We start from the raw sequence: 27,720 nt of genomic DNA on the forward strand, positions 1-27,720 counted from the left end.
TGACTTTTAGCGCTTGTAAAAAGTGGTTGTGGTTTCTAAATCCGGCTCAGCCTCTTCTGTTAATAGAAATAGAAAGACTCATTGTTGAACCCTAGTATTGTTTCTTTTTTTCTTTTCACACTACAAAAAACGATTATAACAAAAACAAAAATAAAACATTTAACATACAAAATGTATGATTAACATCTATATAATTATTGCGTCGCACTAGCACTCATGGAAGTGTAAGGGCCCATACGAAGCCAAAGACTGACGAGTATTCCCATTTGAAAAACAATAGGCAACTACAAGAAGACTCCATTGTGGCTTTAATTGAAAAATATTGCTGCTCATTGTCATATGATTTCATTTTTTTGACAAATTTAGAGTTCACAAGAAGGCTAGTTTCTTTTATCAGCACTTTTTTCTCTTCAGTTAGGCGCCTTGGATCAATAGACTGCAATTAACATGCACCACCGACACTGGATGCAACTTTTGGAAGAGGAAAAGCAGGTCGGTCAAAAGGATAAGTTTGTTCAGTATCAGGTCCATTGTGGTAGCGTTTTTTCTCAAACACCGGAACTTCGTACATTGGTTCTTCATTTTCGGCTGGAGCTGCAGCTCTTGCGTTGTTTATTGGCCATGGGTTTCTCCTATAACGTTCCCTGTTGGTACATATGTTTGTATTACACATATGCTATAAAATGGAAAAAGGTGGTTAAACATAATATCGGTTTTGGTTATTCAATATAATCTACAAATCAGTGATTTTTAACCTTTGGCAACCCTTTTCAAATCAGCCACAGGTATTCATATCATATTTACAGCATGTTTAAGTATGCTCATCCATTAACGCTAATCATTTTAGCATCCCAGCACCCCTTACATTGGTTCCTCGGCAAATTGTGGGATGGCGTGAACTTGAGGTGTTAAGTTGAAGACTGGTACCGGGTCTGTGCTATTGGGTGCTTTATTCGCCCTGCAAATGCAAAACATGTGTGAAAAGAATTTTTTTAAACACAATAGAATTCACCCCAATTGTTTGTATAAGTTAAAAATTGTTTAAAAAAAAAAAAAAAAAATGTTTTGGTTGCAATGCAATTTCACAAACCCTAAATGAGAGTTTCTAACTTTTGTCTATACGCCTTTAAACCAACGATGACAACATCGACTGCAAAGGCGCGCAAAATTTCCATCATTGGTTACTGAGATAGGGACATAGAAAGTTACAAAATTTGACAAAAATACTCAGTTTCGGCTAAAAATCACTTTTTGTAGCGGGCGATAGAGAAGTCCGATTGTGCTCTAAATGTGCAGATGCGTTAAAGTCGATTATATCAGTTATTCTAATCTTTCTGTGGTTTCGGTCAGATTTCGGTGCTTATTCCTTAAACGTACAAATTTTTGGAGCACCAGATACCAGCAGGAATGGAACATTTCCGGTTTGAGCAAAATTGTTCAGAATATCTGGCCTAGTTTAACTGCAGCGAAATCAGCCAACTATTTTCGTTGTTGGTTACACTCCCTTTTAGCAAAGTTTGCTTTTTACCTTCTTCTCTTTCGGCAAAGCACAACAATTACGATCACAAGAACAATTAGAACGAATCCTCCCACGGAACATGAGATTGCAATTATCAACGTCTGGTCATCTAGTAAAGTTGAAACGTTCGTTAGTGTTAATTGATAAATTTAAGAAAAAAGGCACGATATGTACAGAGCAGTACAATGTCATTTCAATACCAAGAACAAGCCGCAGAAACATAACACGTAAATTGAAAACCTTTCTGTATTTTTAATACTTTTTTACTGCATACTAGTTGGAGTGGCTCTTGCATTGGTCTCTGGAACATAAGATAAATATACGTTATTTTGGAAGAACCACGTTTTACAATACTTTTTCTGGTTTTCCAATTATTTTGCTAAATTAGTCTCAAAAAACGTTTGTGCTACGTTTCATTGGATCGGCCTGGGTGTTAAAAGTCTTTTTACAACTTTTTTTAGTTAGTTTACCACTTTTTTTCAAATCCAAACCATTGACATTGCTCGGAATATAGCAAACGATTTTTTGTTTTTTAAACAAAATTGTATGAAATGTTTTTCTAATATGAATCCGTAATTACCTTTAGAGCCCGTGGTTGTCCCTGAAGTAGTAAATGTATTTGAACGAATGCCTCAAAAATATAAAGGAAAACACTATATTTCTATTTGAGACAACACGAGACAGTTAACACACTGAAAGCGATTTCATTGCAAGACATATGCGTTTTTATTTTAACACAAAAAACAAAACGATCTTCAAATACGGTAACGTTATGCAAATCTGTTTTACCTTTAAGGGTTCTTTGGCAGATATATCTAGCACTTGATGAACAAGACGATGCGCTTATCTCCGAATAACTAGTGGGAGATGATTTCGAAATTTTGCTGCAATAGTTATTCCCAGTTCGGACATAAAACTTTTTTTCTGGAAGCACAAGTTTGTGGGTTTGAACAATACGATATGCACCAAAGTTGTAACAGGGAATCACAAAACACGAATTGCTCCCAAAAGCTTATTTTTTACCAGTTTAAACTGTTGTATACCAAATAAGGTTGAACTGCAAAATACATTAAGACCCAAATAGTAGAAGATTTCGAAATATCCCAAATCTCAATGCTATTTCACAAGTCCATTGTTACATTATTGTTTACGTTTTTATCAGGTCCAACACGGTTAGGTATATTTTGCTCGAAAAAAATCTCATAGCTGCACAATTGCATTAACAATTTTAACCAAACCGGAATCAGTAAACTATGGTAACTTACCGTAAGTAAATATTAATGTCCAAATATTTGATGATGTTTCCGGAAGAAACGTTTGAAGAAAGTGAAGAAGACGAGTTGATTGTACACTTGCTATCGTTGCATTTAGCATTGAGCATTCTCTCGTAGCTTGATCATACGAACTGACTTTGTTGGATCCAATATAATACTCGTTTCCATCAAAAGAATGCCAAGTTCGGGCGGAACAGGAATGCCAAATTCCAACCACAAAAAGCATTAAGTGTATATTGCATGCCATATGTACAGTGTCGGATATTAAAAACGTAAAAATGCTTTTTTTACCAATAACAGCAATTACCTACCAAGTCTACAACTTTTTTTAAGTGGCTGGGACAACAAGGTTTCAAGGAATAGTGTTTAACTATTTGGTGCTGACCCTAGCCGTTGCAGCATCATAAAAGTTTTTATCTCAGAGTTGTTAAGCGGACCTGAAGTTGAGTCCTGAATCCGAAAAAATATACAAAGTCTGAACCAGGCCCGAAATTTGGTGAAATTGCAGCTAAAATGATGTCAAATGTGAATTGTGAAGTCAGGTCGGATCAGGATCGTTTTATTAAAACTTGAACTCAATCCAAAAGCAAAACCAAAACTCTGTTCTATCTAATTTTGACAAGTTAGCTATTTTAAATGAGCTTGAACCCCACCCTCTTTCCTTAACACGGAAGGTTAGCTTTTAGGATCCCAACCCCTCCCCAGTCTTGATGTCCCAATGCCCCAACCTCACCCTCTGATGTCCCTGCCAAATAACACATATAGTAACGCTGTAGCTGCAGCGCGTTTTTCATCTTTCCACCAATTGTGCTCTTAACTTTGTCGCGCTTTATGACGTTCCAACGTTGCGCAGCCTATTCAGGTTTGGTGTTTATTTTAGCGCAATTGTGCTGCTACGATTTGTATCACCGGAGAAATAAACTCAACTCAACTCAAATGTGCTGTTTCATCATGCAAACAAAATTTATGCCATCTGAAGCTACTGGCGTTTGCTGTTAAGCGAAATATTTTTCTTTCAAGTTTACCGGACATTGTTCTTTTTTTCATTTTCATTTTTTTTTCACGGGGTTCGAACCCAGGACGCTCCCAGGGACGAATCCCGATCAGGTTTTTTATGTCTGTATATGGGTCAGGCGCGCCGGACCATTCGGCCAAGGTCCTACCCAACCGGACATTGTTCTAGTCTAAGGTTTTTCAAACTTCACACCATGCGCCATCAACCTGTTTAAATACTTAAGCTTCGCGTTCGCTAGGTAACTGAATTAAATGTAAGTAACGGTGATTCAGGTTCATGAGCCCTTCAAGCACAATTGAAACTGCTTCTATGTTGCAAAGATAAGAAAAAATCCAAAATCAGTGCAAAACTCGCTCGGTCTCTGCTTTACACACAATAAACGCTTACTTGCTTATTTTCGACGCCAACAATAAACGGAAATAACGTGTACATGGCGCAAATCAATTCAAAGTGAACTTTCTTGTTCCTGCTTTACCGAAAGCAATACAACAATAGGTTTAATCTTTTGCTGTTGTCTGCTTATATCAATCTGATACAATAGATTAAAAATAAATGCATTTTGCATGACTGGTCAATTGTCTATTCAAGAGCTTATGAAACCTGACAGGTTAATTTTTTACTGTGTAGGATTCGCTTTTGAAGAGAATTTTATCTATAGTTTGTGAAGCATGGTGTTTCAGCCTGTAAGACCCAACAAACTGAATGTCTGTAGCTTGGCTATTAGCCTGTTTATGCCCATTTTTGCAAGCTACACTGATATGACTGTACAGGCCGAAACACTGTACAAGTTTTCTGGTTTGCTGTGTGATCTATTTAACAATATTGCATCATGCCCGGTTACATTAGCCTAAAGAGCAAATGTCTAGTTGTCACCGGCTGCCCTGATAAGACAATATAGGTCGAAACAGTCTGTTTACCAATCAACTTATTATTATCCTGGACTGTTGCTTTTATTCTACATTAACTGTTTTTAAATATTAAACATGTAACACGATGGCTACAGTTCAACTTTCTACATACATGTATTGTGTCCGGTTTTAAAGCAAATAAACAACAAAATTTAAGCAGTATTCTAAAAACCAATTTAGTAATCATTGCAAGTGTTTGTAAGAATTAATACATTCTCAAGTTTTTTGAAACAGGTAAAGGGTTTTAAAAATACTAAATCAAAACACTTATTTATCTGCTACAATTTCTTTTAATTAAGTTTTTATTTATGCAATTAATTAGTATTGGAACAGAGCAATGGAGATTATGGCTATCAGTGTCGTAAGCACAATATTGTCGATAAGTTTTCCAGCTCCACAGCGCAAGTTCATTTCCTTGGCGTAATGTGCTGCCACCTAACGACAAAACAATGAAGGTTTACGTGGTATCAATGAGAATCAAAGCTTTTTCTTTTTTAAAAACTGATCGGTACCTGTAACCAGCAGCAATACCTTTTAAATGATTTAATAATGCGTTAAACAATTTTATAATGCGTATAAACCAGAGAACTTCTGTATAAAGAATACATTGTGCAGACGTTTCAACGTCTCTGTTGTCACCATCAAAGTAGGTCGATCGACTCGAGCACGGTATAGAACACGGTATATAAAGTACTTATGAAAAAAGGGGAATGCAATGTATGTGAAGTGATACCGAAGACAATAGCACGGAACTGGCGATTTGTTCAAGACCAACTGTCTATTGTATTAGTTGTCTTGGTCTTTCCTGATTCTTTAATGTATAGGCCTGCCAATTAAACTTTCGGGCCTTAACGGAGCTTTTGAATACAAAGCGATTCGAGGAACAACAGTCTTATGTGGTCTTACAGAGACTCGTACGTAAAATGTGTATGTTGGTAATTACTTTGTATTTAAAAGTTGTACTCTAAGAAACAGTGTCACAACCAGGTACGATATGCATCAAATGTATGTTAAAGGTCAGCAAACGCTTGTGTACGGTAATGCGACAAGGTGAAGCAACGTTGATTGTTTTTTATCCTCGCTTGAAATAACATTTTACTTGATTTTTTTTACTTAGGTAGTTATACACGCGACCGAGATAGAATTAGAACCGTAACCTTGTGAACAAAAGGTGGTTGCGCTAACCACTCGGTATACATATATGTCTTGTGTGACATGGTAAGGCAATTTAATTACCATGGTTACTTACCGCATCATTAGGGTTGACATCACCTTCGAACCAGAAAACCATCGCAGGTTCTCCAACTGGTACAACCTCATCTGGATAAAGTTGCTCACACGTTTCTGTGACCGAGGCGAAAACCTCACTAAACTTGCGACATGTTTTGTCTGCTGGACAAACGTTCGTCCCAATGATTAGTAAAACAGACATAAGTTAGTTTTTCTGCTATTAACATGTATGGATGGATTGGCATAACGGTTAGTGTAGTGGGCTTGCAGCCACGAGGTTCGAATCCCGTCGTAAGCGATTCGTCAAACCTAAGAAATGTTGTTCATCTTTCAAGCAATAAACGTTGGGTCAAAACTGTGGCCAAAACAGACAGAAACCTAGAAATAAAACTGAGCCACACCAAAGTCTGAACCAAAAGATTGCGGACACGGGTTAAGATGCAGCAACGCAACTGGTCGGCAGACAATTGTTTATTCATCACCAGTCTAACTTAAAATGTGCAGTTAATCAGAAGTAATAAACACAAAACAACGAGATGGTCAGGAAATCCACAACATTTGATATTTTTTCTAAACAAGAGAAGCAGGCAGCTTTACAGCCTGTGTAGCTCGATAGAGCGCGAGTCTTGGAAAGCCTACTGTCGTGGGTTCGAATCTCACCGCAGGCTAGATTTTTCTACTCTACGCCTTGCCGCATGGGAATGCTTGGCAAATCGGCTTGTGTAGGAACAACGTCTTCAATAGGCCTGATGTACTATGAATGATAAGCTGTACAAATTGACATATTTTTTAGTCTATAGTATGTTGTATAGTATACCTGTTGACCAGTCCCATCCCACAGCCCAGTTTTGTAGACATGTGTAGTCGTCCTCACAATCGTTAAACCAAGCTTCACAGGCATCAAGTGACAATGGAACGTTACGATACCGTTCAGTTCTGTATGAATTCGGTTTCTAGATAAAATCCACTCAGTGTTAGAATAATTTATTGTTTCTCAGCTTTGTTAGGTTTCAAACTGTTTTTGGCTTTTATTAATAATTTGTGGATTCGATATAAATATGAGCTAAAATCAATTTTTTTTTAATTGGGTTGTTATTATTTGCCTTTTTGACCAAATATCAAGTTTCGGCCAAATCTTTTTGGCGAGTGTGGTGCATCACTGCCAAACGCTTTTCACAAGTTTATTCCTTTTCACTCATTTAATAGGATTTACAACACAAGTACACTCAATAACTTACAGTAACCACTCACGGACCAACATTTGGCGAACACTCGTAGAAGCAGTCGTACTCTAGCAATCGTTCACGGCATTTTGCAGAGATTTAGTGATTAGGGCAGTGATTGTATCTGAAGCCATACAGAATATCTGGTCCATCTTGGTGTGAACCGTAAGCGGTGTAATTTGTGCAACACGAACGAGCCTTCCACGGGGAGCACTGCAATCACAAAAGACGTAAATTACACAAAATTTTTACATTAGGCCTTACAACACGGTGTAGCTGCAGCGCGTTATAACATTATCCACCTATTGTGTTATTCACTGTTTTGCGCTCCATAGGGCAGCTATTTCCGGCTTGGTAATTTGTTTTAGTGCAATTGTGTCGCTATGTTTTCTATTGTCAAGCTAAGTAAACTAAATTTAACCTAACAAACTGTAATGTCGTCAGGTGGCTATCCATACGGCCTGTTACAGCTTATTTGCCAGTAATTGCCAATTTCTATTGATTCCCACGTTTCCTCACTAGTCACTACAGCTTGTGTTGTAATCTATTGCGTTATGTGACGTAATAATCGACTGCCAGTTTTGTGTGATAACGCGACGTGGTTTAGTTCTTTTCGTTGCTGACTTCCGTGGAGCATGGTGCTGCGTCAGTTGTATTAGAAAAGTCGTTTATTGTCGTGTTGACGATTATTGGTGAGTCACTTTGTATATATATATATATATGTGTGTGTGTGTGTTTAATGCAGGGAGTCGAACCGCTTGTCATATGGGTTCAGGTTCGGTTCGGGTTCAGTTCGTTTTGTTTTTAAGGGTTCGGGTTCGGTTCAGGTTTTTAAAAATATACATTTTCGGGTTCGGGGTTTGTTCCGGTTTGGGCAAAGTATCCCGTCCAAACCGGTTTGCGGTTTTTGAACCGGTTCAAATTTTCATTTGTTTCGATTTAATTCTACCCATCATCTACTTGGCCTTATCAAACTCCAAACAATTTTGACCGTGCACTGTTATTTTTGACACGCCATATAAGTGTTATCTCGCGTATTTTTCAGTGCGCTGTTTTGAAGAAAAAATCACAAATATAAAACTGACTGCATTTTTTTCTGGTTCAGTTCCGGTTCGGGTCCAACGCCAAACAAAAAATAGGGTTCAGCTCCGGTTCGGGTTTTTAGAAAATCATAATTAGCGGTTCGGGTTCGGTTCGGGTTTAATGAAATTAACCGCTCAAACCGGTTCGCGGGTTCGGGTTCAGTTCCGGTTCGACTCCCTGGTTTAATGACTCCAAAATGTGAATTACTATAATGAATGCGAACTTAACTGCAATAACTTAAAATGTCATTTTGCCTTGTAATGGTTGTACTGTACGTGTAGTTGGATTCATTTAAGTTGCTAAAGTTGTAATTGTTTACGCAGCGTTCTTGTACGATACTCACGTGAAGCGTGATTTTTCTACCCTGTTGCTCTACATATAGCTTGATAAGCATTGTGTATGACGTCATAATGGCATATTGTGGTCTCATGCTTTATTGTGTATTTAGGTGTGTGACAGTGATATCTGGGATTGCCCATGTTATATGTTTTCTTCCGGTTCCCATAATAGTTGGTAAGCTTTGAGTTTCATTCCTACATTTAAAGCGCTGTGCTAATGCCATGCTTTATGTAGAAACCGTTTCCTATCGTTTCTATCGCCTCCCACCGTCCTCTTCATTCTTAATTGAAAGTGTTTGAATATAAGATCTACAAAACACCCTATCTGTGTGGACTGCTTGTTGGAGACCTTTTAGGATTTGTGTTTCAATTCCCGCACGTGTGACGTTCCGCGCTGTAACCGGTGCGCGTTCACGGGACGCTACACGGCCTATTAACTATTGTCAATTCTACTGATGAGACCTTATTTGTCGAAACAATGTGAACTGTCTGTAGCTTACTTATTATGGGCATTGGTTTTTAGAACAACACTATCGTTCGAAAGTTCGAAAGTTGTGGAACGCAACCGCGCTATTCCCGAGCACGCGGCTCGAGGCATTCTTGTGTTATTTTAATTGCTATGCGTTGTGTGTGTGTACGCGCTTGATTTGTGCCTACTGCAGGAATGTAATTGGTGCGTTTGCAATTACTTCGTGAGCCTATAAAAGGCTGTCCACTTACTACGTTACTATTCTATTTTACTGATTTCGAATGAATACAACCTAAGTTACAACAAGCAAACTGTGCTTATTTGGACTCTGTAAAGAAGCAAGGCGCAAACGTGATTGAAAACACAACAGAGTTTTTGGCGACGAGGATGGGATCGGTCAACTGAACGACTTGTTTCAATCTCAACGTTTGTGTCAATATGGAGAAGTTATTGGAGACGATGCAGAAGCAGATGCAACATCAACAACGACGTCATGAAGAGCAACAACGACAGTATGAAGAGCAAATGAATCTTATCCTGTCTGTGTTGGAAAAGTCTGCTGGTCCCGCCGTTGCCAATTCTAATGTTGCTGCACCTAGCTTTAACCCCTTTGATTCTACGACAGAATTGTGGGACGACTACTGGTCTCGCTTCTCAACATTTGTGAAGGCTCATGTAATATCCGAAAAGAGGGTTGCCCAAGTGTTTTTGACGAACCAAACCACTACAACTTACAAGCTGCTGTCCAATTTAGCAGGACAAAGTTCGCCAGCGAAAGACGTCAACGATCTAACGATGACGGAGATTGAAGGCTTCATGAAAGATCAATTTGATCCCAAGCGTTTTATTATTCGCGAAAGGTTCCGGTTTTGGAGCAACATGCAGAGAAAGCCAGGTGAAACGGTGCAGGAATTGGCCGCCCGGATTCGTCACGATGCTGCTACATGCGATTTCACCTCTATCAAAGATCCGTTGGATGAAGCTTTACGAACCAGGTTCCATCTGTTCAATATCCAATGAAGCGGTGTTGAAGGCCCTGTTTAAACTCAAGTCAGATGAACTTACTTTCTCTCGTGCGATTGAGCAGACGGAGGATGCGGCGCAAGTTGCCAAGGAAACCGTCTATGGGACAAGCGGTTCTGTGCGTAAGGTGCGCGGATCCAAGAAGCAGTCTACAAAATCCACACCGAATGAGAAGCCCAAAGCAGCTGCCCGATGTTATCGCTGTGGGAAAACTGGTCATTTTGCGCCGGTTTGCCGTCACAAGAATGCGACGTGCCGATATTGCAATCGCATAGGTCAGGGGTCACCAAACTACGGCCCGCGGGCCGGATCCGGCCCTCGAGGTCATTTCATCCGGCCCGCGACCACATTTTTTGGTTTGCCAAATCGTATTGAGAACTTTGTAACATTCAAAAATTAATCTACTCCTTACGAAAGTTTTCCTGTCGCAATATTTAGCATTGATATTACCTAGTTCAGTGTTTCTTAACCTTTTTTGCGCTCGTACCCTTTGAGCTTTCATAAAATTTTCTCGTACCCCCTGTCTACAATGGCCAACGGAAGTAATAAAATTGTAATAATAGGAATTAAACCTAGTGTATTTATAACTTGGGTGTTGAATGCATGCATGAAATCAGTATTCTAAGTAGGACAAAACTAGCCCGTTCTAAACATATAACAAAGTACCTTGTTGCGCATTCTTCACAAATATGCCTAAATAGCATATAATTTCACCCTGCATGTCGTACCCCCTGCTTTGATGCTTTGTACCCCCAAGGGGTACACGTACCCCTGGTTAAGAACCACTGACCTAGTTTCATAGGATTACAACGCTCAAGATTGATTCAAAGCCGGTTTGTTACGTCACAAATTGAACTACAAGTGTTAATTGTGTGCAAACAATTGCCTTATTTTGTTACTTGTGACGTAATATAGAAGCATTGCTCGTATGATGAGACCAGCTGTACAGTTTAACAGTCGCATTACCAGATTTTGAATGGGATTGTGGAAAGACCATCTCTTGGCGCCCCTATAAAAATCGCTGGGGCATGTAAACTATGCGGCCCGCGCGAATCAATTTTAAACTTATCCGGCCCGCAAAATAAAAAGTTTGATGACCCCTGGCATAGGTCATACTGAAGATGCTTGCCGTAAGAAGAAGTCCGATGTGGTCAATTCGATGACGAATGTTCATTTTCTGAAGTCAATTTCCACTCATTCCCCACTACACAAGTTGGAGATTGTGGTGTCACTTTTTGGCAAATTTTGCGAGTTTGAGCTGGATACAGCAACCAGTGGAAATTTCTTGTCTATCCACGATTGGAAGAGAATCGGGTCGCCTAAGCTTCGGGCTCCTGATCGACGTTTTAATTCTGCGACAAAGCACCCAGTGCCTTTGTTGGGTATGTTTACGATGCCAACTACGTATGGTGGTCGAGTCTTTGATCAAGATTTCTTTGTCACGAAAGTTCCGCGCTTAAATTTGCTTGGTCGCAGTGCCATTTGTTCTTTGGAGATTACGGTTGACGACATACTGCATCATTCATCTCCCAAAGATTGCGTTAATTCCGTTGTTACGTCAGACGACCAACGCTATCTGCCTTTACAAGATGCTTGCGGAAGTCTTTGCAACGAGTTTAAAGACATTTTCAAACCTGAACTTGGTTGCTTGAAAGGTTTAGAGCTTGAAGTGAAGTTTCAAGCAGAGGCTAAACCGGTTTTCTTTAAGCACCGTTCTGTGCCATTTGCGCTACAAGAAGATGTTGCCCGTGAATATGATGCAGGAATCGCGCGAGGAATCTGGACTCCAGTGAAGTTCAATGACTGGGGTACACCGGTGGTTCCCGTTCGAAAAGCACCGTTGTCAACTCACAACAGGCCACGACTAAGACTTTGCGGGGATTATTCAGCCACGGTAAATCCCCAATTGGCACTCCATCGACATCCACTACCTCTTCCAGATACTTTGATGCAGAAGCTTCGAGGAGAATTTGGTTTCACGAAAATCGATCTTGCTGATGCGTACAACCAAATACATCTAGGTCCCGAAAGCCGGAAAAGGTTGGCTTTGAGCACTCACCGAGGTGTCTTGCTGCAAAATGTATTACCGTTTGGCATCACCTCGGCTCCGGGATACTTTCAACAGATTATGGACGAACTGACGCAAGATCTCCCAGGAGTGGCTGTATATCTCGATGATTTACTTGTCAGCGGTTCATCGGCAAAAGATCACTTAAACAATCTTCGTCGATTGCTTCAACGTTTAAGTGAGAAGGGGCTTCGCTGTCGTTTCGAGAAATGCAAATTTGCACAACCCACAGTTGAATACTTGGGTCATTTACTTCATAAAGACGGCATCAGGAAAGCTTCTAAACTCGATGGTGTGCTCAATATGCCTGCACCGAAAGACGTATCGGCGCTACGTTCGTTCCTTGGGTCGGTTCAATTTTATAGCAAATTTTTGCCACCAAGTTTTTCTTCCATTGCTGAACCTCTGTATCGTCTGACTCGAGACAAAGTTCTTTGGAGTTGGAATAACGAACAATCAAAAGCTTTCCGCCAATTGAAGACATGGCTGTCTTTTGACAATGTCTTAACTTACTTTGATCCTTCTCTTCCTATTGGGATATCTTGTGATGCGTCCAGTGTTGGCATTGGTGCCGTACTTTTTCATCGCTATTCGGACGGAAGCGAGAGGCCAATTGCCAATGTCTCAAAGCTACTCTCCTCCAGTCAGCGCAACTACAGCCAAATCCAAAAAGAGGGTCTTTCAATTATCTTTGCACTGAAGAAGTTTTACCAGTATCTTTTTGGTCGTGAATTCATTCTTGTCATCGACCACAAGCCATTGTTGGCACTTTTTGGTCCTACCAAGCCAACACCTCCACTTGCGGCAAATCGGTTAGCACGATGGGCGCTTTTCCTTGGTCAGTTTAAATACAAAATCGAGTACAGGAAGACCGCCAGTCACCAGAACGCCTATGCACTCAGCCGTTTACCACAAGGGGAAGATGCCTATTTTGACAAAGAGGAAACTACAGATGATGTCGACACTGTTTGCACCATCACCACGCTAAGTCGTCAAGTCCAGCCCACAGACCCCAACACCATGAAGAAGGAATCCGGAAAAGATGATGTTCTTTCCCGAGTCATGCGTTTTGTCCAACACGGTTGGCCAACAACTCTTTCCTCGAATGATCCAGCTGCAAAGTTTCGCAGGTCTGCTGATTTATTGACAGTTTCTCACGGTTGTCTTTTCTATGGAACTCGATTGGTTATTCCGCAAAAGCTACGACAACACGTGCTGCAACTGCTACACCAAGGTCACTTTGGCATTCAAAGGATGAAGCAGTTGGCTAGGTCTGCAGTGTACTGGCCGAACCTTGATGACGATATTCTAATTCTTTGCTGAAAATGTTCTATATGCGGAGAACAGCAAAACCTTCCCACTACACCTTCTGTCCATCCATGGATGATTCCTGAAAAAACATGGAGTCGTGTTCACATCGACCATGCTGTAAACTTCTTGGGAAGCAATTGGTTGCTCATGATCGACGCCTATTCTAGTGCCCATGCATTCATGCTACTTCATTGATGACGTCCAAGGCGACCATGAACTTGCTCGAAGAAGACTTCGCACATTTTGGTTATCCACACACTATTGTCTCGGATAACGCGCAAGCTTTCGTTTCTGCCGAGTTCCAGGATTTCTGCCGGCAGAGGGGTATTGTTCATCTTACGGGTGCGCCTTATCACCCGTCTACAAATGGCTCCGCCGAACGGCTAGTTCAAACGTTCAAGAAGGCAATGAAGAAGTCGGAGAAACCCCCGAAAGAAGCTTTACAGGAGTTTCTTCTTCAGTATCGAAGAACCCCAAATTCTAGCGGTTTCTCCCCGAGCGAGCTGCTCAACGCTCGACAAATTCGATCGCTCATTGACACGATGGTACCATCACCTACACATGTCTTACAACGCCAGCAACAAAATGCCGTGTCGAAGAACAACAAACTAGTGCGTATCAGTTTCCGAAATGGTGATCCATGTTACGCGCAATATTTTGGATCTAGACACGATGGTTCGAAAAGATGGGTTCCTGCCACTATCGTTAAATGCTGTGGGAGTAGAACATTTAACGTGAGAGTATTTCCTCGTGGTCCAATCTGGAGACGTCACCTTGACCAACTTCGCCCCAGATACCCTAATGAAGACGATGACCCGGGTGAGCCTGAACTCTCATTTCCGTCAGAGCATATTCCGCTGGTCCCGTACACTGATATACCAGCATCATCCTCATCTACTCCTCCCGATTCCCCGAGGTTTGGTCCTGACAATCCCCGTCGCTCGAAGAGACAACGTCTACAGCCGAGGAGGTTCGGCTACGATGTTCAGGGTGAACAATAATTTAAAAGGGGAGGTGTTGTGGAACGCAACCGCGCTATTCCCGAGCACGCGGCTCGAGGCATTCTTGTGTTATTTTAATTGCTATGCGTTGTGTGTGTGTACGCGCTTGATTTGTGCCTACTGCAGGAATGTAATTGGTGCGTTTGCAATTACTTCGTGAGCCTATAAAAGGCTGTTCACTTACTACGTTACTATTCTATTTTACTGATTTCGAATGAATACAACCTAAGTTACAACAAGCAAACTGTGCTTATTTGGACTCTGTAAAGAAGCAAGGCGCAAACGTGATTGAAAACACAACAACTATCGCAACAACTAAAAGTTTATTGTGAAATTTGTAAACATAACTACTAAAACATTGCCATGTACCAAACAGTGGCATCTATATGACAGATTTATCAATGCAACTTGTATGTAAGTTTTGGTTGAATAACTTAACACAATGCATTTTTCAGCAGCAAATATTGCTACTGTTCAATCAAATCTGAAAATAAAACCATTTCTACTCCAGACAACAGTATATACTCCATACCTTGTTGTATAAACCATCTTCAGGGCCAGGCTTACTTTTATGATACTTTGCTTCCATACACAAATTACATGCATCTTCTTTCACAGCTGAAACGCACAAGAAAAAGCCGTACAACACAAAACTCAGTACAGGTACAGTCATAATTGCAATAGCATTATTTTGTTTGAAAATACAACGCTTATGATCTGTAAAGAATGCAAATATTTTAAGGCGTTATCGAAACGATAATTCTCACACATTTTACTTTCTGAATATTAACTGTTCTGTTAATTGCTAGCATATTCTGTTCCATGCAGACGCTTTTACAAACGCTGTGAAAGTACACACACCAGTTTACAAAATCAAAAGTCTTTGTAACTGATGTACTACAATAGGCTATTATTTGTTACATTGAATTTTATTGCACTGCAAAGCGTTTTTGCGTTTTTAAACAATTTGAGGTTGGGCTGCTTGTTAAAATGTTTGCGTGAAATCTTTTCAAACACACTTTTCACGACACAATGTGATAAACCATCATGGCTTTATTGCAGTAAATTTCCAAATTGTTTGAACAAAGAGCATGTGAATACAAGTGTTTGTTTGAATTTATTTGATCTTTACCGCTTGAGTTTGTCCTCTGTCGAGCTGTCGTCTTCTGGGTAATCAGGTTTAAAATCACGCACCCCAAAGGGCAAGTCCAAAACCAGACCAGAACCCGAATTTTGTTTGGAATAAAGCTCGAAATAAAACCGAAAATATTTTTTGTCTGGGACATCAATGTAGCATAGTGTAAAGTCTGGACCGAATCAAGTGCATTATATTTAAACCAAATCTCCCGGATTTATAGCTTTCCTGACCACTCGACCATGTTTGCAAAATTGTGAAAGTCTGGATCACACAGGGTAAAGTATTCCGGTCTCAAATCAAAAGCAAACATTTTCTCAACAAACAGCACAGTCAAATAATGCACACCGTCTAGCCGCTTGTCATATGGGTTCAGGTTCGATTCGCGTTCATTTTTTATTTGTTTTTAGGGGTTTGGCCTCGGCTCAGGTTACAATGTATTTTTAGGGTTCGGGTTTAGATCCGGTTTGCGCAATTTACCCGGTTCCGACAGGTTTGCGATTTTAAACTGATTTTTTATTGAATCACCTTTCCGACAATTTCAATTTTACCTATTATCTGAAGAGTCTAATGAAACATTAAAAATATCTAATTCAACTCTGGATCGGTTGTGTAATTTACGGTTCGGATAATATAATTTACGGTTCGGGTTCGGGTTCGGGTTCGGGCATTGTTGGTCAAAAGGATACATTACCATTTGATCTTACGAAACACTTCAGCTTACTATGTATTACACAATCCTCAGTGTGTTACAGATTAACCAACCAGTGTACGTCAGTCATACCATGGCATGTCTCGGCCAGCACGCAGGTAGCATGCATTGTTTACATGGCAAACACAATGCACAACGCGTACCCCGTTGCTCACCCCTCTTGCAGGAATGTATCGAATGGGAGTACATTGATTGTGATTGTGTATGGCAAAGGCGATATTTTTTCGATATTTTATCAATGCTGTGTTTGTAGTTTTGCAGAAATTTGATAAGGTTTTGTAATAACTAATTATGTCTACTCGGGTGTTATTATGTTTGGTTCTGTTTGCTTCCGTGTTGTGCGTTTCCGCAGAACAAGAAGACGTTTGTAATTTGTGCATTGACGGGAAGTATCACAAAAGCGAGCCAGGACCAGAAGATAATTTATACAGCAAGGTATATAGAGTATAATGTGGTTTAAAAAATAGTCCTTTAATAGGATTAGTTAAAGAAAATGATAAATATGAATACACGTGTATACTTTTCCTGATCTGTGCTGAATGATTTTACGCTGTAACGTTTATACCTATCACACATGCTTCATCCTACATTTGCACTTTTAGCTTCCACCCGTTTTCACTTAACATTTTCACTGAGTGTGTTCCCTTAAAGCGTACTTTGTACTCACATTTCCGTATTGTACGCGCTATGCACTAATTTCCCACGTTGATGTCCACAAGCATTCCTGCCTCTGATTACACCACGCGAAAACCAGTGCTGATAATTGAGTGCTCTGTTATTTGTTTTCGGTATAACAGTCAAGACAAGAGTTTCTTGTCCAGTGGTTTCAGGGTCTGCCAGCAACTGCGTGTGTTTGAGGGATTTAGTTCTATTGTACAGTTTTGCCTTGAGTTAAATGTGATGTGTATATGCCACTGAAAATAGAGAATTTTATCTTGCTTTTTAAATGGACACAGGCAATGCTTGAGCGTGTCTTAACTGGCTGTCCATTGCTAGTCGTTGGTAGAATATTAAAAGCATTTGAAACCATTCATTAGGGCGCTGTATATGTTAATTCTTGCCAGATTGTCAGCATCATGAAAGCTTCAGTATTAACATTTTATATTCGTGTAATGTTGGTAGTGCTCTCCGTGGAAGTCTCGTTCATGTTGCACCAACCAAACAGCTTACTGGGCGCATCAGGGTGGGCCAGGCGCTCTGTACGACTTCACATACAATCATTGTCCTAACAACCCAATGTCTGCGAAGTGCCGGGATCGATTTCAAGAGAATAGCTGCTTCTATGAATGTTCACCAAATATTGGGCCTTGGATGGTTAAAGTGAGTACATACTACAAACATTACATGCTATTTCGATCTATGATTTTATTAGTGTAACTAACTTTCCTTACCATTTGTGTGGTGGTATGCCTTTAAACGGCAAAATTCCTGTCCTAGATTTTCAAAGTTGGTTAATTTCCCCCAAAAAATGAAAAAAATAACGGCCCAAATAGAGGTAATACGCAATATGCTTTATTGCTCAAATGTTTCGAAAAATGCTCGTAAGATCATCAGTAATATGATGGGCCACATCAGCATTTGCCGAAACGTTTGAACACTAAAGGATGTCGCTTTTTGCGTGTGTTTAGGCCGTTATTTTTATCATTAAACTTATGAACAGATCTGCGTATAGTGTTCCAAATAACACTTAAATGAGGTAATAATTTTCTAAAAATTTTGCACTGAAGAAACTTTGGGCGTTAATTTATCTTCAATATCAGTCACTAATATGAAAGGTAACATTTAACTTCAACTTTTCTTAAAGAAAAAATAAGAGAACCCAAAATCGCAAAATATCTGTTTTACATCGTTGTCAAAATTTTCAATTTTCAATTCATCAATTTACATAAAAGTTTCAAAATTGTGTTTTGGCGACTTTCTATAAACACTTAAAACTACTTTGTTTACCCTCCTGTGACAGTTGAAAGATTAAAGCCATTGACTCACTTCAAAACAGGGAAACATCGAACGGATCAGCCTTAAAGTGTCGTTTGTTTGATTGTGCCATATAAACATACTGAATTTTAACTTCCAAAAAATGAATGTAATGGCTAACTTGCGTTTTTTGTTAGGAACCAAACTCGCACCGTTCGGAAAGATTTCGGGATGTGCCATTGTCACCTGCAGTCTGTAATGCTTGGTTTAATGACTGCAAGGATGATTACACATGTAAAGACAATTGGGCTGTGGGATGGGACTGGTCTTCAGGTATTTTAGCTGTTTCGTTGTTTGTTCTGCAACCTATTGACATTTCATAGCATGTGTTCTTAACAACTAAAGGAAGGTCCATGAGAAAAAAGTCTATTTTTATTTTGCTTTTGGACAAACTTATTGTTAGCAGTAGGTTGAATCACAAGAAGCTTTTCCAAAATATGCCAGCCGACACAATCCATATTTAAAAACATGTAAGGCTTAGGTCGGTATTCGAACCAGCAACCCTTTAGTGCAAGTGTTGCAATAAAATCACCAACTGAAATCAACTTTAATGTGCGCAATATGGGTAGAATTTTGGCACCAAAAGGTATAAAGTAAGATTTTCATATTGTCAGGTACATCTGAATTTTAGGACTAAAACACAATGGAGAAATGGTAAATGTTAATATACTTAAAACACGATTTAAGCACCACAACACACTAATCGTTGTGTCATCTAATCAAGCCAATATCAATAGGCAAATAACGAATTAATAATTTTGTGTGTGTGTATGTGTGTTTTAGGAACGAACGTTTGTCCAGCAGACAAACCATGCAAGAAGTTTTCTGAAATTTTCACCTCGGCAACCGAAATGTGTGAAACAATTTATCCTGACGATTTTAAAGTAACAACCAATGGTCCCACGATGGTTTTATGGTTTCTAGGAGACACGAATCCTAATGATGCGGTAAGTAACTGCTGAGACTTCCATTTTGGATTTTTTTTATTGTAAGGTTTTTTATGTGTGAAGTCTTCCACAGTATTTAAAGATATAGATATTTTATTCAGGCTCTGCGTTTCTTTGTTATTTTTTATTGCTAAAGACTTACTAAATTTACAGTCTTTTATTATAAGCGACTGTTGTCTGTATCGCCCATACTGTCGGTATGAATATCTATGTTTCTGCGTTTTTTTAATCTTTTGATATTGTTCTTTCTTCAAAAATGCTCAAAACATTGGGAAGTGCCATATCAGGTTTTCATAGTGACCAGTATGATCCAATGCGTTCTACATTTATTGTCAAATTGCTGTTTTATTTCTAAAAATATATTGCTGTTCTTTCAGATAGTACACAAACTCAAACTCTATATTAAAACTTTAACCATAGATCTATTAAACTTCTCACATACCTGTTTTGTCTCGTTAGGTGGCAGCATACTACGCTACAGAAATGAACTTGCGTTGTGGAGCTGGAAAACTCATCGACAATATCGTACTTACGACACTGATGGCTATAATCTCCCTTGCATTCTTTCAATACTAACTACTTATAAAGCATTTTGGAAAATGTTTGTTAAGTGAAGCATTTACTGTAGCATAAGTAGGATAAGTATTAAAAGACATAGTTGTATTTTATGCTTCTTATTATATTATTTTGATGTTGAATAATTGACATTGAAGACATTGAAGCGCTGCGATGTGGAATAAATTTCAAATGTCAAAAATAATTGCCTATTGTCAACTTTACAGCCTAATATTTGCTATGGCTTGCGATTTTGTGTTCCTAAATGACCTATTGTGGATATAAAAGAAAAAGTGGTTCAAATCGAAACTAATGTGTATTATATATTTAAAACGTGATCCAATGGCTTAAGCGAACAGGAACAAAATCACCTTGTAGTAGTTGATTTGAGTTTATTTTGCTTGGCTGAAAGAACGCATAGCGACAGAATAGCACTAAAACAATCCCTAAGCATGAAATAGCTGCCAACGTTAAAAAGATACGGAGCGCAAAACAGTGTAGGGCACAATTGGTGACTAAACGCGCTGCAGCCATATCATATAGTAGTTACATTTTGGGGATGCATAATCATCATTTTGAATTTTACTTATCGCAAAATTACCGACGTGCAATATTTTAATTTATATTTCTCAACCGAAAACACAATTGTTTCTAATAAAGTGTAATCAACACCTGTATACGACCGTTACAGTTCAAAAACAAACAAACTAGAAAGCCATCTGAATTGGCATACACCATTACAATCCATTTAATCATACAGATCAGGTACGTCAATGCACAAAGGATTAACATCGTTATATGGTGTGTGCATTTTATTTACCATGTAAGCAACGCATGGCTCACATGGTGGGGTCCGGACATACAACTGCAAAGAAACCAGAGTTAAAGTATCCATCATCGCAGACCGGCAAAATTCATTTATATTATGGTAATCAAATAACAGTGCATAACATACAGATGGTTTCCTTTGTGGAGTATGGTCGCGATTTTTAATATTGCTGACATTAGAGCAGTGGATAAATCGAGCAATTATTATTCAACAAGAGTTTTCATGCAATTAATACTGGAAAAGTGCAATGGAAATTATGGCCATCAGTGTCGTAAGTACAATATTGTCGATGAGTTTTCCAGCTCCACAACGCAAGTTCATCTCCTTGGCGTAATGTGTTGCCACCTAACGACAAAACGACAGACGTTGTTTTAAAGTGCAAATATTTTAAATTCTATCCAGTTTAATATTGAGTTTATGTTTGTGTGCTTATCTAAAGCGCTGGTAAAGAACAATATTGGAATGTTTAAACTGTAAGCTTAGAGGCTCCAACCAAGTAAAAACTTGCAACTCTTGATTGCGGAATTTGTTTAAAAAAAACAGTAACCATGTGTGGCAAATAATATAATCACAATAGAGATACCCAATAATTTGAGAAATAAATCCATCTTAAAAACGGTTAAAGAAGTACACTTATTAAATTTTACAGTCAAAACAATACAACAGAAAGGACGTTTTGGCAGTTACATACCTCATCATTAGGATTATTTTCGCCTGTAAACCACAAAACCATTGCGGGATCACCATTTGTCACCACTTTAAAATCGTCAGGATAAACAGTTTCACACATTTCGATTGCTGAAGCGAAAATTTCCGTAAACTTCTTGCATGGTTTGTCTGCTGGGCAAACATTTGTCCCTGAAAATACAAAAGTAAAAATACATCAATTCCTAATTTGTTTATTGATATTGGCTTGATTAGATGACCCAGTGATTAGTGTGTAGTGGTGCTTCAAAGTGTTTTCAACGGTACAGTAAATCAATATTAGCATTTTTGTAATTTAGGCTTACATGACGAATGCAGTAGTGCATGGCATTGCAGGAATCTTACTTTCTACTTTTGTTGCTAAAATCCTACCATTATTCCCCACATTAAAATTCCTTTCAGTTAGTTTTTATTACAACACGGGTTACTGATTCAAAACGTTGGAATATTTTGTGTGTTGTAATGCTGAAGTATGGTGTAAGTTGTAATGCTGGAATATTGAATGTGTGTAAATTGGTACATTCTGGTTAGCGGACTTAAATAAAACCATGAGTTATTTAACTTAATTTAGTAATTGACTACAAAAAATTCTTGTCTAAAAATACAAATTAACCTTCTTTTCCTAAATGAGGACAGAATATGTTATAAATATTTATTGTTTTGTGGATCAATTAAGCTACAACACCTGTAGTCCAGTCCCATCCCACAGCCCAGTTTTGTAGGCATGTATAGTCGTCCTTACAGTCGTTAAACCAAGCTTCACAGGCATCAAGTGACAATGGAACGTTACGAAACCGTTCATTTCGGTGCGAGGCTGAGTCCTGGTATAACAAACCTCTTTAAAGTTTATGGCACCATTAAACAAACGACTTTGCAAAAAAACGCATCAGTGGATACTCACTTTTTCCATCCAAGGTCCCATATCTGGTGAACATTCATAGAAGCAGTTGGGACTTCCATGGGGAGCACTACATAATTTATACAAAAAAGTCATGATATTAAAAATAACACATTTAATGGTGTTGAATCATAAATCATATTCAAAGCATTGTTTCGATATATCAGTCTCCTAGGCATGCTAAAAAAAACAGAAACCCTCACCTAATATTTTGGGAAAACATCAGAGCACATAATTCAAGTGACTGACACCAAAGTTTGTTAACATCCTAGTGGCTTTTTATGTTGCAATAAACATCATAACTATATAGCAAGAATACTCATGTGGTATATTCGAGTCCACTATTGCGCAAGTACGAGTTGAGCACAAACTACCATTTTTGAGGGAAATATTCAGATGCGGTATGGAAGCAAAACAGATTGAAAATTATAGTGAAAATGAAGGAAAACATTTGTATAATAAGCATGAGCGTATGAGGCACACATTTAAGTAAACGCAGCAAACAAGAGTTCAAAAATGATGGATAAATGTGTATTTATGTTTATAATTATCCTTAACTGACAGTATTGGATATTGTGGTGGGGGGTTGAGGCTACCACAATTTGTTCATACCTTGCTGTATAAATTTGCTTCCGGTCCGGGTTCGCTTTTGTGATACTTCCCGTCAATGCACAAATTACAAACTTCTTCTTGCTTTGCGGAAACGCACAACAAAAATGCAAATAGTACCAAACATACTAACACTCGAATACACATTACTTTATTTAACATTTATCTCAAATTCCTGTAAAACTACGAAAACAAAACATCGATTAGAAAACGTGCCAAGTTAAACGATAAAATGCATCCCCCAAGCCGAAAGTTTAATTTATATTCAATAGCATGTGAGAAAATTACAAGGGATTGCAGTTACTGCAAAGCTGCAAGGCTAATGACCTTCATCCGTGGCTTAAACGATTTATGACCTGCAGTCTGCATTCAATTTCAAAATGGTTAACAAATAACCCCGTGATTACCATGCACCTTGTTCAAACAATTTTTGGATGAAAAAAAAACAAAATACGGATTTGTGCCATAAAAAGAGTTTTTAACCCGTGACAATGACTTGACGCAAAAAAATTTAACAACAGCTAAGTTCAAATAGTTTTAACAACACTTAGCTCAAAAGTTACAAAGGCAATAAAATTCAATGTCAAAATAACGAGCGTTTGCCAACATTGTATCTAATTATATGTGCAATGACTTGCGATTTGTGTTTCTAGAGGACCTAATACAGTGGATAAAAAAGAGATAGAAGCTTAAACTGAAAGTGCTGTGTATTATATTTTAAAGGCGGGATTGAAATGCCAAAACGCACATCAAAGAAGCAAAAGGACCCAACAAACCAACACTTGAATAAAAATAAATTTGTTTAATGTTTATTTTAATTCCTGCAAACTCTTCAATTACAATATAAATTAGAAGACGTGCTGAGGTAAAGTCGAACTAGCGATAAGTTAAAGTTTCGCCTCAAGTTCTAAAATGTGGTGTTAGACATCCTTTAATAAATTGATACACTTTTCCGCCTTTCATACATCTATTACGTTATAACTGTTGCTAAGAACCTATGCACCGTTGTGATTTATGTAACAATAAAGGGATTTTTTAAAAAAGCAAATGTATAGCTGAGAAAAATGAATCGCAGTCGTTGCGAAAAAGAATTGACAACTCTGTTTTACGCTTTGCTTTTAACTTGTTTACGATTTTTCAACACAGTTTGATGTTTTCGGATACTGAAGATGCCTATTAACTTACTTCAGTGGTTCTCAAACTGTGGTACGCGTACCACTAGTGGTACGTCAGAACTTTTCAGGTGGTACGCGAGTAGATTTCTGTGATATACCGATTACAGAATTAGAACCTAATACCTAATTTAAGTCCGATATAAAATTGCAACTCAACTGACTAAACTGATCAGCCCTGGTTTGGGCAAAACTAAATATGGTAACCAGGTTAAGAAAATGGGCCTATTTCTTGGTTTATCTATTCAAACAGGGTTTAGGACTTTAGGTGGTACGCAACAATAAAAAAAGTTGTCAGGTGATACGCGATTCCTAAAAGGTTGAGAACCACTGACTTACTTGAACTATAATTACAATATAAGCTTATCTATATGTAATTCCAGTAAAAACAATTCAACTATGATATGTCCGCTTAAATTGTACTTGTATTTTACATATTGCGACAAAAAACCGTTGTGAGCAGGAGAAATAAATTTCCGAAGTGCAACCTGTTTGCATGGCAACGCAAACCATTCTGTTCAGCGTACTCTGCTGCAACCTGGAGAAAATTAAATCAAATAAATGATGATAGGTTAAAAAACAAGTAAAAAATACCTGGTCATTTGGATTTACATCTGTATCGAACCAAAATACCAATCTAGTTTGACCGTTTTCAACAACTTTATATTCTCCAGGATAAAGGTTTTCACACATCGTGACTGCATTTGCGAAGTATTGGGAAAATTTTCTACAAACTGAACCTGACTTGCAAACGTTAATACCTGCAAAAGAGGCAAAATGAAAGTAAAATTGTCTGGAATCTTCTCTATTAAATCATGGGTTTATATCTGGGTGATTCTCTAGTATATATGAGTGAAATTGTGTGAACAATTTTTCATTTGCTAATATTTGAAATCAAATTTTGCACAAGTGCTAACGGTTAGGGAGACTAGGGTGCTCTTTACGCCATCTATCAGTATTTTTCAATGTGTTTGGTCTAAACAATGCAGCTGGTCTATCTATCTATCTCTCGTCACCAGCTGAATTGTTGAGACCTAATAGGTCGACAATATATACTGTCTGTATAGGTTAAAGTTAAATGTTTTTTTTTATTATTATGCCGCAGACAGTGTAACTTACGATGTTTCGATCTATAAAGGCTCATAAGTGCAGCAGATTCTACGAGGGCCTACTCTAGCCATCTTATATCAGAGTTTGTTGGAAGACATTAAGTCATTTTTAACTTTTTAAATAAAACATTATTTTGAAGGTAATATCACTAAAAGTAAGTTATGGATAGCAGAATTAAACACCGGAGCGGGTTAATTTATATTTTCCAACGTACTCATGTATAGTTGTTATTCAAGTCTTTAATGCATTTTTACCAGTGCTCCAATCCCATCCACTGCTCCAATCATCCGTGCATGTATAATCATCTTTACAATCTTCATACCAGGCATTGCAAGTTTCAGCTGACAATGGCATGTTGCGAGGCTTCTGCCTTGTGGAATTGGGAAGCTTACAAAAATAGTATAGAATTTCAAAAATATAAAACCACCAACAATCTATTACAGTTTTTCCATCCACCTATATGTGTAGCCAAAATTGATTAGAAAGGTTTTAAACCCAAACTTAAAAGAAAAAAGAAGTATTAAAAGCAGGGGTGCACAACTGCAATTTAATCAATATCTTTTTTTGCATACCTTCTTCTCCATAGAATGTTCAAGTAATTAAATATATTATGTAACTAAGTTATTTCAAACATTAAGCGCAAAGTCATCGCATAAAACCCTGTAGGTTTGCGATCCCAGTTTGGGAAGCAGTGACATAAAGCAGTATCAATTGCAAAGACAAACGAACATTAAAATCCATAATGCTAGGATTTGCAAGCGGCCTTGAAATAAAAATGAGTCCTAACCTTTTTTTAATCAGGCCTGTAAGTCAGTAAAAATGCGGCAAAGATAATACCGAGATTATAGTAGTGAGATCGGATTCAAGCCTGGTTTGTTGAAATCCTAGTCCAAACCTGACCAAGAAGCCGGCCAGACTTGCTGGTCTTAACTTAATTCATAGAGAAGGGTGGGATTCAAACCGACAACCCTATCACTTACGTTCTCAATCCACGGTCCAATGTTAGGTGAGCAGTGAAAGAAACAATCCTGCTCCTTAAATCGCTCCCTACATTGTGACGACATGTTCTTTTCAGCGGGACAGTGGTTGTACACCAAGTTGTATAAAGCACCCGGACCCTCTAAATGGATTTTGTAGGCTGTCTCGTTTGTGCAACACGATCTGCTTTGAAAAGCCGAGCACTGTCAAAAAAGATAAATATGTCTTTCAGGAGTTCTCCTTATTTCTGTTCAACAAATTGCACAGAAAACGTTTTTAGATAAAGAATGAGTGATGGTATCAAATATTTACCTCTTGTATTTTCAAAGTCATGGTACGCATACACTGAAGGTATGTGATTAAATATGCAATATTTGTTCAGTAAGGTCCAAAAAATAACTGATTGCTTTCAAGGTGCACAAATAGCGTTTTCCATAACTTATACAAAACGAAGGAACGCGACACACGTAATTGAAAAGTAATTTTTTAAAAGACTATTGACAAAGAGATTGTGTTGAATAGATTTTAGTATATACGCGTTTATTTAAGTAGGTTCTATTTTTAAAAAAAAGGCCCTTACAGTACTGTCTAATTAAAAAGGTAATACACGTGCATTGCCTGTTTACCTTATTGAACAGACCGCCACTTTCCGGACTAGGCTTGTCTTTGTAAACTTCTGAATTCAGGCATAAATCGCATACATCCTCATCAGCTATGGCAAACACCGAAAGCACAATTAGGAAATAAACTACATACGATTTTGCTTTCATTTTGAAATCTTCTGTCCAAAATCAGACAAAAGTTATTAACCAACGCCTTTGTAAAAATCGTTTAACCCTAAATTTTAAACTCTAGTATCGCGAAGCAGAATCTACCAATAAAGATCAGAGGGGTATATTGGAAAAAGTAGGACACCAAAGTAAACGATTAAAAAAATCCACAGCGGCTTTTATATATTTTTTGTTTTCCTATTTTTTAATACAGCTACCAACCTCGACCCCAATACAAATACTCTCAGTGTCCACTAAACCGCTAATCTATTTGCTTTCTAAGTGTTTGGTAGCTGTGATTATCACATGTACTTTGACCACAACATGTTGGTTAATAAGTAGCTTAAGTAGCTAGCAAATAACTTACTTTGGGGGTAGCCTAATTAAATTACTTTGTGACAAAGTATGTTGTACCTACAGGAATCTGTTTGTAAAGCCGAAAATCTCTTGAACTGCACGACTTTGCTTACCAATTGAAAAGTTGAAAAACGCATTTTTGCCTGTGCATGAAGTTAACTCAACTAAATCGTGGAGAAAAATGACTCAAATCAAAAATCAACAAGGTATAGCTCCAGAATCAATAGAACCTTCCTAAGTCAACAAGTTATTGTAAAGTTTTGCTTGCAGCAAATTTATTCCAGACTTCTGCATTTAGCGACAAGAAACGGTTACAGCAGCAACGTGTTAAACGAAACAATGTACAAACTGGTAAAATTTAGGACATAAGCTTAACCGAGTAATATTATCACAAACAAAATTGTCTTTTCCCGAGAGTTTGTGTGTAGTGAATACCCTTGTGAATACACAAGCACGTTGCAACAACCGCTGTGTCAACAGCAGAGCCTCAGCATGGTCGGTCTTATA

At 38.3% G+C, this 27,720-nt stretch overlaps 4 protein-coding genes and 1 pseudogene across 4 annotated transcripts; 1 reads left to right on the forward strand and 4 right to left on the reverse strand.

Annotated features, from left to right (window-relative positions):
• Positions 1-102: 102 nt before the first annotated feature.
• Positions 103-975, reverse strand: LOC145223659 (uncharacterized). Its single transcript, XM_080090060.1, has 2 exons — positions 866-975; positions 103-644 (listed from the first exon to the last, which is right to left on the reverse strand). Exons 1-2 carry the CDS (start codon positions 973-975, stop codon positions 443-445), a joined length of 312 nt encoding a protein of 103 aa, XP_079946186.1. The 3' UTR covers positions 103-442.
• Positions 976-5,034: 4,059 nt separating this feature from the next.
• Positions 5,035-7,265, reverse strand: LOC145223660 (folate receptor gamma-like; annotated as a pseudogene).
• A 10,139-nt stretch (positions 7,266-17,404) lies between these two features.
• Positions 17,405-19,990, forward strand: LOC145225024 (folate receptor beta-like). The gene is made up of 4 exons (XM_080091665.1): positions 17,405-17,629; positions 18,421-18,556; positions 19,067-19,230; positions 19,690-19,990. Exons 1-4 carry the CDS (start codon positions 17,546-17,548, stop codon positions 19,804-19,806), a joined length of 501 nt encoding a protein of 166 aa, XP_079947791.1. The 5' UTR covers positions 17,405-17,545; the 3' UTR covers positions 19,807-19,990.
• Positions 19,991-20,134: 144 nt separating this feature from the next.
• LOC145225025 (folate receptor gamma-like) lies at positions 20,135-23,392 on the reverse strand. The gene is made up of 5 exons (XM_080091666.1): positions 22,830-23,392; positions 22,221-22,287; positions 22,005-22,140; positions 21,306-21,472; positions 20,135-20,959 (listed from the first exon to the last, which is right to left on the reverse strand). The coding sequence occupies exons 2-5, from the start codon at positions 22,239-22,241 to the stop codon at positions 20,843-20,845; spliced, it is 441 nt and encodes a 146-aa protein (XP_079947792.1). The 5' UTR covers positions 22,242-22,287; positions 22,830-23,392; the 3' UTR covers positions 20,135-20,842.
• Positions 23,393-24,396: 1,004 nt separating this feature from the next.
• LOC145225023 (folate receptor gamma-like) lies at positions 24,397-27,034 on the reverse strand. Its single transcript, XM_080091664.1, has 5 exons — positions 26,713-27,034; positions 26,089-26,289; positions 25,363-25,495; positions 24,593-24,759; positions 24,397-24,536 (listed from the first exon to the last, which is right to left on the reverse strand). Exons 1-5 carry the CDS (start codon positions 26,854-26,856, stop codon positions 24,429-24,431), a joined length of 753 nt encoding a protein of 250 aa, XP_079947790.1. The 5' UTR covers positions 26,857-27,034; the 3' UTR covers positions 24,397-24,428.
• Positions 27,035-27,720: the final 686 nt, after the last annotated feature.

This window comes from Phallusia mammillata, chromosome 4, assembly GCF_965637545.1.
Source record: "Phallusia mammillata chromosome 4, kaPhaMamm4.hap1.1, whole genome shotgun sequence".
Lineage (NCBI taxonomy): Eukaryota > Metazoa > Chordata > Ascidiacea > Phlebobranchia > Ascidiidae > Phallusia > Phallusia mammillata.